Raw genomic sequence first — 16963 nt, 5'->3', positions numbered from 1 at the left:
TTAAGTCAATCCAATTTCCAGGAACACCATTTAAAATCACCGCTGTTTTAGCCAAGTTCAGAAGCTTTTTTATCCAAATGATCCATCTATCTGTAAAGCCTCTGGTTATAAGAATTTGATAAAGAGCATCCCAAGAGATAGTATCAAAAGCCTTGCTGAAATCAAGTTTTAGGATCAATTTTTTTTTCTTTCTCAATTTACAAGTTTGTACTAGATCCATAGCATAGACGAAGTTGTCAGCAATACACCTAGTTTTCACAAAGCCTGATTGGTTAGGATCAATCAGTGTAGGAATAAGTCTTTGCAGCCTTGTTGCGAGCACTTTGGTGATCCATTTGACAAGGCTGTTGAGAAGAGAAATCGGCCGAAACGAACCCGGCGAGTTGTCATTTTCTTTCTTTCTTAATAAAATCATGAAGGATCTATTAATTGTCTCAAGCTGAAGAGAATTGTCAAAGAACTGCTCGAACATCCTCAAAATTTTATGCTTAATAAGAATCCAGAAATCTCTGAAGAAGCCAGAGCCAAAGCCATCTGGCCCTGGACTTTTCTCAATAGGAATAAGCTTAATGGCATCAGCAGTTTCTCCAAAGGCATGGAAAGGCTTGATAAATCCACCTATGGTAAAGTCCAGAAATATCAATATCGTTGGAGGTACGTGAGGAACTGCCCATGAGATTTTTATAGAAATAAAAAATAGCTTGCTGCTTTGCTTGGTGAGAGAACAGTGGAACACCATTTTCCTCAATAACTCTGATTTGGTTAGACCTCAATCTAGCCGACGCCCGAGAGTGAAAGTATCTAGTGTTTTCGTCACCAAGAATGCACCAGTTTACCTTTCCGCTTTGTCTGGCTAAAATTGCAAGAGCGTGAACATAAGATTGAATTTTAATTTTAACTCTTGACCTGAAAAAACTTTCCAGCGAAGTAAGTGGGCGATTTTCTTGAAGCCAGTCCAAGAAAGAAAGGGTAAATTTACTGAAATCCAATTAGACTTTCAGAGGTTTGCACAAATATTTCCAGTCCTTTATCTTACGGCGAAGAAGCTTTAGTTTGACAGAGAGAGAATTAGCCATGTCCGAACCGTTGCAAATACTGTTCCAGTTATTTGAAATTAGATCTTTGAATCCCGATGTAAACTTCCAACTGTTTTCATATCTGAAAATATGAGACCGAGGTATAGATGTTGAAGCTTCTAAACAGAGAGGGAAGTGATCAGATGTAGTTCTTGGGAGAGAGCGCAGCATGGAGTTGGGTAAAACTGAATCCCAATCCGCATTAATAAAACATCTGTCAATCCTTGTAAGAATAGGAACTTCTTGCATATTTGACCAGGTAAAGTTTCTGTCTGTGAGAGGGATCTCTTGAACCTGAATATCTCTTAGAAGATTACCGAACTTGTAGGTTTCTGAAAAAGAAGCATTTCCATAATTTCTGTCATCCACAGACCGAACTATATTAAAATCCCCAGCAAGAATCCATGGGCCAGAAATAGATTGGTTAATGTCCATTAGATCCTGAAAGAATTCATCCTGCTCTTCTACAGCAGTTGGCCCATAAACATTTGTAGCCCAGAAATTAATGTCGGATAGTTCCGAGGAAAACTGAATCGAAATTGATCTGTTAGAAATGATCTGATTTGTACATCTGAACATACGAGAGTTCCAGGCAATCAAAAGACCTCCCGCAGAACTGATAGCATCGAGCTGAGCAACAGAATCAAACTGAGGAGGAAGAAAAGATGCACATTTGAAACTGGCGATATTCTGAAGCTTGGTTTCTTGAATAAAAATGACATCACATGGAACATCTGAAAGATTGTTTTTGACTAGGACATCTCCCAAACCTCTAACATTCCAGCAAACCAAAGCGAAGGATCTTGAGGAACTTGTCATGATGGAAACAGTAAGAACAACAATGCAAGTACATGGATAATCCGGTACAACAGCAACTTAGCGACCACTCGTACAGTAACTTGACAGAGGCTGTCACAAAATAAACTGCAAGAATTGAACTTCCACAAGACCCAACACAGACCCAAGCTAAAACGAGGGAATTCCAATCTAATCAGCAATCGTCAAGCTTTGATTGATCGACTCACGAATACATGACACAATCATGTGAAATTGCGGAGGCCAAATCTTTCAAACGCCCATGCCGTTGGGAATCCCAAAATTCTAATCAACAATCGCCAAGCTTTGGTCGATCATGAAGCGTGATATCAACAATGGCCATGTATGTAAAATTGCCCCTCAAGGTCATCCGGACTAGATTGGCGAGAAGCAAATTTTCGTGATAATTGGTAAGCCGAAAATTCCAAAATTCTAATCAGCAATCGCCAAACTTGATGCTTGATGCCAGGCGTGAGATCGGCAAATGGCCATGTACGTAAAATTGCCCCACAGGGCCACACGGACAAGATTGAGGCCAGAAGCGAATTTTCTTGTTAATTGGTAGAGTAATATTTTGTTGAGTTGATCTACTAACTTTGTACATCTAGACTCCCTTCGTTCTCTTATGTAGCTCTTTTTTTTTACTTATTCCTAATATAGCTCATTCTCTTGGTTCCCGCACACGGCCAGTAACTACTTTACTCTTAAACCAATATAAATGGTCATGCACTGAAAACGAGAGTTGTCTTGGTTCAGGTGCACAAAACTATACGATCTTATTATGGAATGAAAGGAGTAATCTAAATTTCTTAGTATCTAATCCTCCTTTATAATCTCTAAACATACTTATTTTTTCATTGGACCACAAAGATAATTAAATTTGTGAAGACCAAATACAAGTGTGTTCAACTTTTTTGAATGTTCAACTAGATTTTATTTTTATTTTTTTGAAGAGATTACCAATCTATCAATATAATCATCAAAATTAGTACAAAGAGCACTAAAACTAATAAAAATAAAAAATAGGTCATTTGACCACCTAGTGACGGCAACAACATTGGAACCATCTGAAGACGGGTCACCGTCTTTACTCCTCCATCACCGGAGCCGGGCAAAGATTGCCAAAGAGAGTGGTAGTCGTCGTGTTAAGCCCTAGAGGACCAGAGCAGCAACCATCGGAAAAAATGAGAACCGTACCATAGATCGGAAGAGTCTGATTGAAATCACGAAAGCTGACTGCATCCCAATGAATTCACTAAAAACCCGAAAAACTGACCCAGATCCCAAGGGATTCATCGAACACACAACTCAACTCGTTCTCTGCCGGCACTAGACGCACCACCAAAGCGAGGACAGGACGGAGATGATCTTATTCTGGCTGCAAAATGTCGTCCTCGCCGCCGCCTCACCATTTTGAAGAACACACTGGAAAACCTAAAACAAAAGATGTGAAGTCCTTCCACCGGCGAGCAGCCGGTATCTGCCGCACCTCCAACGCCAAGGAAGCCATCAGAAGCCAGACGCCGCCTAGGAGGTAATGTCTTCTGTCGCAAAACGCTTAGAGCGTTCCCGTGTCATATCTCAACTGGATTTTTTTTTAGTTATGTGTATTTAGTTGACTTTGTTGCGCTAAATAATTTTCTATGTGTAATTAAACAATGACTTTCCAGTTGCCACAGTAGTGCTTCTGTGCTTTCCTAGGATCATTTATGCCGATCCAGGCCTTTGATGAAATCAAAGTCTTGGTTGTTATGTTTTCCGAATGCAACAGTACCTAGACATTTTTTATTGGAATTTACCCAGACTTTTTTTTTCGAGAAAACCTAGACATTGTTGGAGAGCGATGCTTTGTTTCTTCAGTCATCTTCTAGTACCTTTTTTCTAGTTTCAATATATTTTTAGCGCATTTTGGACCTTAGGTTACCGTGCTCCCTCTGATTCGTGCTGTAGCGGTCTGATGAAAAAACAAAAAGCTGACTAGAAATGAGTGTATAAATTTGGCATAAAGATATGGTTGATTGGAATGCTCAACATATGCTTCAGGACACCCAACTTTCTTTTCCAAAATGTAAGGCGCATTTTGTTTTACAATCGTATATATATTAATGAATTGATTGTTGTTCAAACCAGGCGAAGAAACATATTTAAACTGCCTACAAATCAGCAAGCCTGTAAAGCGAGGCTCTTCACTATTTTCGGCTGAGTACATTGCATTCACGCGAAGATAAAATAGAAAAGCCAATAGATAAGTAGCAAGGTGCATTGCACATTCCACACAAACGAGATCCAGAGGCCAAATGCATCTGTTTGGCTTGAGATTTGTAGGTCAACCGTCAAATTCCTGTTTGTAGGTCAATCCTCCTTGGCCTTTGACTTTTCTGGAGCGTTGTGATGCATGCTATTCAGGCTAAATCTTCTCCCAAGCCACCCCTTGTAAAGTAGTTTACCACATTTCTTTTTTCGCAAGTTGCAATAAGTGGAGACAAGTGGCTGGCTAAAAGAGAAGAGGTCAAATAATGAATATAATAAAAATATGTAGTGATTAAAATTAGGTAAGAAAAGGTGCGATGAAAAGATGAAAAAAATCGTTTTATCTTTCTTATGAAGAGACCATCTCTTCACTAAGAGAAGACATACATCTTTTTTTTTCTTCTGTCAACCAAATCATCAATAGATATGGTTGTACATATGCCCTCACAAACATCGCTAAGATTTCATCGTTGTACATATGCCCTCACAAACAGGTTTGCCGCATCAATATATATACACACCAAAATTTGATTAAAGACAACACTGATATTTCCTTGTTTGTGCAGCTGTCCTGTGAACTGTGATCATTCAACCGGTGAGATCTATATATGTGCCCCACTTAAGCATCTGCATATCGTGCCTTCGCAACTGCAATTAAACCATAAGCCCAACTCACACCTTTGCCTTAAATAATCTAGTCCATTGTCGAAGATATGCTACTTCTTTTCACATAGTGGCAAGATTGATTGACACACCACTTGTACTTAACTAAGGCAGTTATCTTAACCGTGTACCGGTTTTGCCACTTTATACCAAAGCATGCATACCCGCTCAATCTCCTCCCCACTAACACACCCACGAGCTAATCTCATTAATCTCACCAATGCGCACTCCCCTTTTTGGTCAAAAACAAGTCAAACACCTTTCTCTGGATTTTTAATCTTTGTAATGTTGGGATAGTCCTCATCAGTTGTAGAAGGGGCAAGACCGCAAGAGACCCAACTTGGAAGCGGAGGGACTCGTTATTTAGCTTTCGAGGATGTTAACTCCATATAATTGCGTATACAACAACAAGAAAAATATGTTACATTTTTCAAAAATAAGAACACAACAGAACACATGCAGACTGTCATCATACCATGCACACAACCAAAACAGTACTCCATCTGTTCCATAATTCTTGTCGAAATATTACATGTATCTAAATGCTTTTTAGGAATAGACACATCCAATTTTTGGCAAATTTGAGACAAGAATTATGGAACGGAGGAAGTATTCCGCAATGAAAGGTTTTAGAATCTATTTCCCTGATGTTATGATTACAAGTGAACAGTCTAGTGTGTAAATTTTAATTGGGAGAGTATAGTCTACAAAATGAGCAAATAGAATTGATTTCGACATATGTGTTAATGGATGCATGGCCAGGAAGTTATAAGACATTTCTCTCATTGAAAAATAGGATAGGTAAATCATTTTTGTCAAGAGAAAGAAAGAGGCGGTAAAGTGAAGATTAAAATAGTTGAACCAACTAACAAGCCCATAAGCGATCATTAACCCATATAATCGTAAATTCATAGTTGGATGGATACTATCATGTCTCTCTGAAAATAAATGGAGAGGAGAACCTAAACTGTTGCTAAGGTAGTTAGTGGACTGGTGCTATTCTCTGCTCGATAGGGTTGTAGTGGTAAATTATAGAAATGCCATACTAAATGTTGTCTGCTTGCATGTTAGATATTTGGGTCCCTGGATATTTCTCCATTATAAGCCTAGAGACGATTTCCTCATCTTTTTTCCATTAACTACGTGTCACATATGCAAAAGTATTAGGATGATTAATAGACCCGAAAGAACTCTCTTGCGCTCGTCCGCGCGGCGCGGACGAGTTCGGACCGCACGCGCCTCGCATTTCATTTCCTTCTTTTCCTTTTCCTTCGCGTGCCACTTCCTCCGCCGACCCAAAATATCTTCCCCTAATCCCTTTTTTTATTAAAAAAAAACGGTCATCCTCGTCCTTTCCGTCTTCTCGACTCCCCCGTCCTTCTCCATCCTTGAATCTTTCGCGTGCTCTTGCAAATCCTCGTCGGCGAGTCGCCGGCGTGGGGCAGATGGATTCCCCTTTCCTTTTCCCCTTCTTCTCCAAAGGATACAACCAGCAAGCCACCACCGATGTTGCCATGCGCAGCCACCCAATTGCGCCTACTTTGACCATCGCTTCTACTCCTAATCCCCTCCATATTCTGCCCCCAAGTCGGCCGCCGCCTAACTTCCCGGCCGTCCTTACCCTTCTGATGGCGATGCAGGCAGGTGGGTTAGCGAGGGTAGATGTAGGTCGTTTGGGGTTTCGTCGATGCGTGCTCCAGCTCCACTAATGCCCTTCCCGTCTGCCTTCTCCCTCTTGCTGGTGTGCCACCCCGTCCATGGCGCCGTGCTCCGAGCAGCAACCTCAAGAGAAATAGGGGCTTGCAGAGGAGGATCTAGTGGGCTGAACTGCTACCGGTTTGTACTTCCTCTTTCTCTGCACTTCGACGGCAGGCAAGCTCTACCAGTGCCAGATCCATTCCCTTCCCTTTCTCTTTCAAATCCTTCATGTTTGTTGCGCCATGCGCCACAGGGTTGGCTGATGCCATCACGCTGGACGGGGATGGCCGTGTGGCCTGGTGTCATGCAGCAGGCTGCGCTCATGTGCGGAGCCGCCTTGCCGGAAAGCCGTGCTGCCGGCCGCTTCTATGCTTACTGCCTTGGGGAAGCCAGCGGCTTTAAGTTTGTTTATGGACAGAGCAGAGGTGTATTTCATCTCCATGCTGCTCCTTTCCCCTATTAATTTTATTTAGTTGATGTGATTTGGCTCTTGCGCTACTAGGGGATTCCTACTAGCTAGATATACTTATGCTGCTTTGATGTGAATTATTTATAGAAAAGATGTGTTTACATCATCAATCGTGTGTTGCTAATTAAGCTCTGCCTTTGTTCATTTAATCAATGTGTTGTTCTACCTTCTGCTGGTTCAGATAAAAGTGACGGTGAACAAATCCATGAGAATCATTCATGAACTGAATCATCTAGTTCTAACTACCCATATATTGTTTTCTAATCCCATTGTGTGTGGGCAACGGAGGTAGCTATCCTTATTGATGTACTTTGGACCGATCAGCGTCGTTGTTGTTCACTCTACTTATTTTCTAGCTACTTAATTTGTGTGTGGTTGATTCATCTGTCTGACTTGTATGTGCTCTGCTGCAACAAGTTGACAAAAGAAATTAAAAAAATTTGTTCTTCGCTATGATGGCAAGATCTATCTGCTAAACTACTAGGTCATGTTCGATGATCATGCGTGCATATTCCTAAGTTGGTCCAAAAGGCATGTACAATGCAATGTGCTAATGCTTATATGTGATTTCTTGATGAGAGAAAAATAATATATCCACATATAGAGACACTAGTGGTAAAGGTGTGCATAATCATTTTTTTGCAGCAAAATAGAGTGTTGGGACACAAGATGGTGCATCTAAGGTTTGCTGGGGCATCTGTTGCCGGTGAGAATATATCACTAGGGACTATTTGGTGTTTTCATACACATGACATGTATGATAATGTGTTATTCAAATCTGAATTATAAACTTTTGTTCCCTCAGAATCTACCTTCATCGTCACCTTGTGTTTATCCAAGTTTCTTTCTATAAAGAACATTTTCTGATTTTGTGCAACAATGGCTTATTTTGTTGGAACATTTTATGATTATAAGAAGAGCTTTTAATTTCTTTGAGATTAGCTTTGAGTTTCGTAGAGATGAGCTTCCAATTGTCTTGAGACAGATTTTTATTTTTGTATGAGGATTATATTATTTTTTAAATGAGATTCAAACTGTTTTGAGAGGAGCATTCAATCTTCCTTGTGATATGCTTTCAGTTTTTCTTGAGAAGAGCTGTCATTTACTTTGGGAATATCTTTCACTTTTTTTGAAATGAGCTCTGAATTTTTTACAAATAAGGTTTCAATTCCTCTGAGATGAGCTTTTGAATTACTTTGAACCGAACTTTAAATTTCTTGGGATTAGCTTCCAATTTCTCTTAAATTGCTTCCCATCGTTTTATTTGTTGAGAATTTATTTTATTTTGTAATTATATTATTTTGACGAGAGCTTTCATTCTTCTTGCTGATAAGCTTTCAATTTTCTGGAAAATAGCTATCATTTGCTATGAGAAGAGCTTTCACTTTCTTTGAAATGAGCTTTGAATTGTTTATAAATAAGGTTTCAATTCCTTTGAGATGAGCTTTTGAATTACTTTGAGCCGAACTTTCAATATCTTGATATTAGTGTCCACTTTCTCTTAGATGTGCTTCCCATCATCTTGAGACAAGATTTTTATTTTTATGAGAATTGTATTCTTTTTAAATTAGATTTATATTTGTTTTGACATCAGCTTTCAATCTCCATTAAGATAAACTTTCAATTTTATTGGCATAAGCTTTCAGTTTATTCAAAAGATCTTTCATTTCCTTTGAGAAGAGCTTTCATTTTCTTTCGGAGCTTTGAATTCTTCTCAAATAAGGTTTCAATTCCTCTGAGATGAGCTTTTGAATAAGTCTAAGCCGAACTTTTAATTTTCTTGAGTTTTAGTTTCTTAGAGATGAGCTTCCAATTATCTTGAGGGTAGAATTATATTATTTTGAAATGAGATTTAAATTGTTTTGACGAGAGCTTTCAATCTTCCTAGTGATAAGCTTTCAATTTTATATAGAAGAGCTTTCACTTCCAAATTTTCAAGGTTGAACTTTTTTGTTTTTGTTTTTCTAGATGATTTTTACTTAATTTTCAATGAGGTTTTAATTTTCATCTTCTTCGATGAGGTTTTAATTAATTTGAGATGCGATTTTAACACAAGATTTCAATTCCTTAGATGGACTTATTTTTTTCCATTTATATAAAATTTAATTATTCTCTGGTATGAGCTTTTAGATTTTTATATGAGCTTTTTAGGTTTTGTGCTTCCAGTAAATTGTTAAAGTATCTTCATTTATATAAGAAGATCGTATCAGACAAATTTTTAAGTACCCTTGGAGGAGGATTGTAATTCTTTTTCGATATGAGATTCAAGATTCCTTGACACAATCTTCTTATAGAACTAAAAATTAGAAGTTCTATGTTCGGATTTTAAAAGTTTGTAAAAACATTAGTCCTTTAAATTTTGAATATATGTCACGAAAGACATAAGAAGTTTGATATAGGATTTTTAAAATCTCACCGATATGATTTGAAAGCGTCTAGTATTTTCGATTGGAAGTGGTATTCTCCACCCATTTTAATTCCCTGAAAACCACTCTCCCAGAAAGAGAAAAGAAAAGTAAATAAAGCCCATCAATATCACATTTCTGTACTACAGAAGAAGCAAAAAAAAGAGAAAAGAGGAAAAGGCTCAAATAAGCCCAGTAGTCATTGGGCTACTGTCTGGCAAAGGTGTAGAGCGGTACCAGGCAGAGAGCGGAACGAGTTCGAGCGTGGGCGGGCGGTGGGACGAGGAGGAAAAAAAGGGAAAAGAGGAACGCAGACGTGAAACGGGGACGCGCGCGGGACGGCACCTGTCGGAAATCATCCGCCGAAACGCAAGTAGGCGGAGCTCCGCCAATTAGCTTCGCCCAGCTAATAGACCGCCTCTAAGTAGGCGCATTGCGGAAGAGGGTACTTACCTATGTTTTTTTTTTCCTTCCAAAATAAGGATTTACAATTTTGCCGGGAAGAAAACATTTAAAAGAACAAGGTGTTTTATGAAATACTCTTAGTCACTAGGATGTGACCCCTCCACACTGTCTTATATATACACGCATTCAGCCTAGTGATACAAGCTGCCACTGCACTTGCACACAAAGAAAAGGAACAAGGCCAAGTCCCAAGCACCAGTCCAAAATGGCCTCACCGGTGACCTTAGCCATAGCAGTTCTCGCCGCATTGCCGCTCTTGCTGTTCCTAGCCAAGGCGGCATGGGTGACCATCTCCTGCTACTACCTATCCCCGGCGAGGATCCGGCGGATCCTCGCCAGCCAAGGCGTCCAGGGCCCGACCCCGCGGCCCCTCGTCGGGAACCTTCGCGAGGTCTCGGCCCTGGTCGCCGAGTCCACGGCCCACGACATGGGCTCCCTGAGCCACGACATCGTGGGCCGGCTCCTCCCGCACTACCTCCTCTGGTCCAAGACCTTCGGCAAGCCCTTCGTCTACTTCTACGGCAGCGAGCCCCGGGTGTGCGTCACGGACGCCGCCATGGTCCGCGAGCTGCTTTCCCCCAAGCACGCCCGGGTCACGGGCAAGTCGTGGATGCAGCGGCAGGGCGCCAAGCATTTCATCGGCGGCGGGCTGCTCATGGCCAACGGCGCCGTGTGGTCGCGGCAGCGGCACGTGGTGGCCCCGGCGTTCATGGCGGACCGGCTGAGGGGAAGGGTGGGCCACATGGCGGAGTGCGCGAGGAAGGCGGTGAGGGCGCTCAGGGAGGCCGGGGATTACGAGGTGGAGATTGGAGCTCACATGGCCAGGCTCGCCGGGGATGTCATCGCGCGCACCGAGTTCGGCACCAGCTATGAGACCGGCAAGCGGATATTCGTCCTCATTGAGGAGCTGCAGCGGCTCACTGCTAAAGCTAGCCGCTACCTCTGGGTCCCCGGCAGCCAGTGAGTTCTTCAACTCTGCTCTCTGCTCTGTTTTGCTCTGCGCACAGAGTAGAGACAAAACATGAATGAATGAAGTCGATAAAAACAAGTGATAGTAGACATGCCGTTATTGGAATGTTCGCAAAAAAAGCCTTCCTGATAAAAAAAGGCGATGAATTTTTTTTCTGGACCAGTCACAGAGAATTTCCTCTTGGTCTTAAAATACAATATGTTTACCGGCGATTTTGCAGGTATTTTCCGAGCAAGTACAGGAGGCAGATAAAGCGGCTGAACGGGGAGCTGGAGCAGGTATTGAAAGAATCAATCCAGCGCAGCCGCGAGATCGCGGACGAGGGCCGGGCGCCGTCGGACGCGGCGTGCGGCGGCCGGGGGCTCCTCGGGATGCTCCTGGCCGAGACGGAGAAGAAGAAGAACGAGAACGCGGCCGGCGGGTACTACGACGCGCAGACGATGATCGACGAGTGCAAGACCTTCTTCTTCGCGGGCCACGAGACCTCGGCTCTCCTCCTCACCTGGGCCATCATGCTGCTCTCCACCCACCCCGAGTGGCAGGACAAGGCCCGCGCCGAGGTGGCCCATGTCTGCGGCGGCGGCCCGCCCACCGCCGACCACCTCCCCAAGCTCACCGTCGTAAGTAATTAAGCCCAGCCCACTTATACATGGATTAATTGACCATGGATTAATTGTTCCATGGGTTGCAGCTGCAGATGGTGATAAACGAGACGCTGAGGTTGTACCCGCCGGCGACGCTGCTGCCGAGGATGGCGTTCGAGGATATCACGCTGGGGGACAGGGAGAGCGGGGGGCTGAGGGTGCCCAAGGGAGCGTCGGTGTGGATCCCGGTGCTGGCGATCCACCACGACGAGGCCGTGTGGGGCGCCGACGCGCACGAGTTCAGGCCGGACAGGTTCGCCGCGTCCGGCGGGGGCTCAAGGCCGGGGGGCGGGAGGTTCCTGCCGTTCGCGGCGGGGCCGCGCAACTGCGTGGGGCAGGCGTACGCCATGGTGGAGGCCAAGGTCGTGCTGGCCACGATGCTCGCCGGCTTCCGGTTCGGCATCTCCGACGAGTACCGCCACGCGCCCGTCAACGTGCTCACGCTCCGCCCGCGCCACGGCGTGCCCGTGCGCCTCCTGCCGCTGCCGCAGCGCTCGTAGGATGTGGGGTTTGGGACAATGCGTGTTGGACAAAATCTTGGTTCTTTGCGATTTTGGGGTGTTTTCTTCTTCTTCTTCTTTCGTTGTGCTTGATGATGAATAGGGAAGAATTTTGTGCTGCGACTCGGGGTGCATATGGGATGGTCTGACTGACATGTACGGGGAACCTGATGTTTGGATGACATGAAATTTTGCCGATACCAGTTTTTGTCTCTGGCAAATGTGTTGAAAATTATACCACAAATGTTTCTGAGCGTGTGGGAGTGCCTATTTCTCAGTCGACTAAGAATTTCTCAGTCGACAATCATAACCATCAAATGAAGATTTTATTATCCACCGGATCTTACATTAATCTTACACGAATCTCAATTATTGAATCAAAATGTTATTATTATCGACTTAGAAATAGTTATTTCTCGGTCGCCGAAGAAATAACAAAACCGTTTTTTTTTTCTATAATTGCTAGGAAAATGCCTACGTACCTTTTTGGACATCTCACGATTTCTGATCGCCCGATCTTTCTTCTCTGGCCGATGGTCGATGCCCACGCCCGACACAGTGCTTTTATTAGACCAGGTGCCAATCCTCCGGTCCCACGTGTGTCCAAATTAACGCGGACCACTTGCCTGGTGTGTTTTTATCTGCTTCCTCTAATCCTTAGTTCTTGCCGTTGTTTGAACTAAAACAGCGACAAGAATTTAGGATCAGAAGCAGCAATAGATTCGTTGGGCCGAGTTCTTAACGAGTGGTTTTTTTGTACGATTTCAGGGTCGCGTCGATCTGCATTCCATTTCTCCCACATTTCTCCTTCTCCTATTCATCCCGCTCCTGTCATGTCGCAGAATGGCAAGAGATATCGATCTTGTGGTCACACATATCTTTTTGGACGTCCTATCTTTTTGGTCTGCCAATTTGAAGCTTCCATTGCGATGAGAAAAGAAGCCCCTCCCCGTTTAGCCATGTGCCTGGGCTCGGGCTCACGCGGCATGTAGAATCCATCAACGGATTGCATGTCTCTGTGAATATGATCCTATTCCTACCACTTTGGTCATGTTTTGATGGAAGAAACACAAAGATCATCTACGTGACGTCACCCCTAGGATCCTCTGCGTCCACAAATGAGTTCTTCCGGTCGTGAAGTGACGCCCATGATTTGGCTTGGGAACAAAAAGCCGTGTCTTGTGATTTTACGAATTAAGGCAGATCCTTGTTAGATTTGGCATCTTATAATCGCCAAAAGGTTTTTGTCGTCATTCTTCTTCAGAAATGTGTATGGCATGCCTAGAAAGAGCCCAAAAGAGCCTCCCTCATGTTCGTGTTCTAATAATACCTATGAATTTCCAAACTAATCTAAAGAAAATAAAAATAAATCTACATTAATATCCCCTAGTGATAAACTACAAGTTTGCTAGGCGATTTTTAAAATCTGCTGGACATGACAGATCATGGCAGCCACAGGTGTTAAATTAGTTGTACATAAAGGTACAACTAATTCCACCGATAGATGTTAGGCTCGGTTTGCGATTATTGAATTATGCTGCGGATCGGGTGAGACAAACGGGATTATGCAAAACACGGCCTTGAGAAATAATGCAGAAACCTAGTCCATATGGTATCCATCGGCAGTTTTCAACCACATTTCGACGCTGTTCCAAATGCATTTTCTTCCTCGGTAATAGCCTTGCCGAATAGATAACCCCGTTCCTTCTTCAATTAGCACATATGAAAGAATTTTTTACTAAATTCGGGATAATGTTTGAAGTATTTATCTACTCCAGTTGTTGTTTTTTTGTGAGGGAAGTACTTGATCTAGTGTTTGAAGCTTCTGATATTTAGGACGCATGTATGCCTAAACTTTTTTTTGACCAAAAACTGCAGGAGAATGTATGCCTAACCTTGAAGAACAATCATCTCAACAAAAGAAAAACTCGAAGAACAATTAATATTAAGATCTAGCTTGACAAGGACGATTCGCGCGTTAAGGATCAGCATGACGACCCGGCCAACCAGATCGAATCACAGTATCACACATATAATAGTTCTTTTAACAAGTCATTTTCTGCGGAAAGGTAAAGTGGATGGACGGCTCGGTAGATAACCATGCCGATCCCTTCTAGTAGTAGATAAAACAAATTAAAGATGAACGAATCCTGTAATTAGGCACGAAATATTCGTACGGCGCGTTTTCCATTGGAGCGATCAAGGGAACTAAAGCATCGCCTACAACACGCGTGAGCTTCAGATCAATGAAAACACTCGAGCAAACTTTAATTAATTAAGCGCATGCAGAAAGGTTTGGCGGCCGGCCGCCGGCCGGTGGAGCCTCCAATCGGACAGGACGTACGGCTCTTGCATCTGCAGACTGCAGCTTCGTCATTTTTATTTTGCATGATTCAGCATTTCTTTGAGCTCCTCAGCTTTAGTGAGAATGTTTATCGTGCCAGAACCAAACGATTGGCCACTTGGGCTTTGATTTCTTCAAGAAGTTCTGCATCCCCCATCAATCCATCATCTTTGTGACCAGCTCAAGAGTCAAGAGAGGGTAACAGATCATTCTGCATCATGTCACAGCACAAGAATCAGTATCCAACTTCCATAATTATCTGTGGATCGGCCATTATAATACTTATAGTAATACATTTTACCTCTGAAAATCAGTGTTCACAGTTCTAAGGAAAATGGGGCAGATAAATCATGCTTTATTCAGTTTTCTTCCAGAGAAGTATTCAGAAAACTCCTGGATACTTTTCAGTTCTTCAGAAACTAAAGGAGTTGATAACTGATCAAAATGAATAGTAATTGTAGGTAGAATACTGGTCGCATCAAGTTAGCCCAGGATGGACCGAAGTGGCTCCTAGACCAGCAAAATGGTGGGTCTTTTTGGAGGGAGGGGATTCTTTTGGAGAAATTTGTTATGTCACCCCAAGGACACGAGGATGGCAAATATGCAAAGACTCACTTGCCATGGCACAAAATGAATTTGCTCGACCTACTACAGCCCAATCCGACTATTGAGTACTGAGTTACTGACTACAACAAGTTAACATCAATTGCCTATTTTAAAACGAAATCTACTGCTCCTTCCGATTCATAAAAAGTGTCACCCATTTTGTACTAAGTTAGTGCAAATTTTGTACTAGGTGGTTCCTCAAAAAAAAAAATTGTACTAAGTGGGCGACACTTTTTATGGATCGGAGTGAGTACTCTCTACAGCTTCAAGAAATGGCAGCCAAATACTACTTTGTATTCTGCAACAGAATAACTATGGTCATGTCATCATTCTTATGTCTTTGGCAGTCGTCTAAAATACTGGTTTTGGCATGGTCGTGCTTTCACTTTATTCAGTGCATGAAACATGATGTGTTGAGGTTGGCTTGCGTCTCTAAAGCTAAAGTATTCTCTTTCAGCAGAGTGCACTCGGTGTTTGATCTGTCTTCTCACTCCATGCTTACTATTAATCAACTCACCCATCCGAAATGGCTTCATTTTTACTTACATCAAGCAAGTAATGAACCTGATGTAAATATCAAATGCCCTAGCAAGGAATTTTTCAAGAAAACACAGGTTCAATCCACATAGTAAATGTACTCCAAAAATTGTACACATAGCGAATGTTAGCAAGGATAGTGAGACTATTACTCTCTCCGATCCATAATTAGTGTCTTGGATCTAGTACAAAGTTATACTAACTTTGTGCTAAACCCAAGACACTTGTTATGGTTCAGAGGGAGTGATAAACAGAGTACCTTCTTGTTTTTGGCATCAGCAATGGAATCCCCGAGTGACTTGATAACAACAGAATGGCTTGAATGAGTATTTCAGTGCTTACATGTGCATTTGATAACCCTGAAACCTGCATGAGGTAACCACTGCGTCATCCAAATATCTTCCGCCAGTACATGATGTTGGCTAGGCTAAATTTCGAAGCAATATAAAATGAATTAGATACATTATTTTCTGAATTTACCTGGCAATCTAAATCAAGCTACAGCCTACGACCAGAAGGGGAAGAATTGAAACATGCAATTAGGGATCGAACTAATCTGAAGAACCAAGAACATCTAGCATGGCTGCTCTATCAAACAGAGGCTATAAATGTAAATGTAAGGACCAGAAACATCCCACATGTATCCTGTGAAGTCCTTGATCAAATGGAAACATGGCTATTTGATTGCATATATACCTGACAGATTGCAAATCGTCCTAACAGAGATCAGCCTGGCATGAACTAAGCTGTAATAGACGCAAACTTCTTCATGGACCATTTTTGCCTCACCTAGCATAGATCATCAAAGGAAAAGACATGAATACTCAACAAAGCTCTACAAAGAATCAGGATTATGGCGTCAGGTCAGAAACTTGTATGCATGGATATCCATGACACTGATTCATAATATAACACCTAGTATAAGCATACGTAGTTCAATGTGACTAGAAGTAGATGTATAGTCCATCAGAACACCATGTCGACAACCTACAACTAGGCATGATATGAAAGTATAAAATAACCAAATTTTCTTAAGCGTCATATCCCTCACTGTCACGGTAGTGACACCACATTTTTTGCTTAGACATCTGCATTTTTATACAGCATACACATGGGCATGCACCCTTTTACCCTCAGGAGGTTCACGGCAGGCGGCACCGAGAGATCGGGATACGCAGCCCACTATGTATGATCACAAGGAAACTTCAAGAATAATCCTGGGGAATGCAGTCCCACTGGGATTGTTGTGTCAGAATCTTGCTCTCTTTTCTTTGATACGTCAGAATCTTGCTCTTGGACTTGTGTGCAATTACTATGTATGATCTGAATGAGCTACGTTAGTCTCTCAAAATGCAATTTTAATCATAAAGCATTCAGGATCAGAGCACTTTGTTTATCATTAAGTTCAGGGACAGGACGCAAAGGGAAGTTTAGTTGTTCCATCGTTTCTTAAGGTGGAGTCGCATCTAGTTCACTAAGTACAATTCCTTTGCATGTCAGTTATGATCTGTTCAGATGAT

The 16963-nt window shown here is 42.4% G+C and overlaps 1 protein-coding gene across 1 annotated transcript; it reads left to right on the top strand.

The window, feature by feature from the left end:
* The first annotated feature begins 9966 nt into the window (after positions 1–9966).
* LOC100833091 (cytokinin hydroxylase) lies at positions 9967–12079 on the top strand. The gene is made up of 3 exons (XM_003572170.4): positions 9967–10802; positions 11033–11432; positions 11504–12079. Exons 1-3 carry the CDS (start codon positions 10048–10050, stop codon positions 11954–11956), a joined length of 1608 nt encoding a protein of 535 aa, XP_003572218.1. The 5' UTR covers positions 9967–10047; the 3' UTR covers positions 11957–12079.
* Positions 12080–16963: the final 4884 nt, after the last annotated feature.

The sequence above is a fragment of the Brachypodium distachyon genome, chromosome 3 (assembly GCF_000005505.3).
Source record: "Brachypodium distachyon strain Bd21 chromosome 3, Brachypodium_distachyon_v3.0, whole genome shotgun sequence".
Classification (NCBI taxonomy): domain Eukaryota; kingdom Viridiplantae; phylum Streptophyta; class Magnoliopsida; order Poales; family Poaceae; genus Brachypodium; species Brachypodium distachyon.
This window is presented reverse-complemented; position numbering and strand designations above follow the sequence as displayed.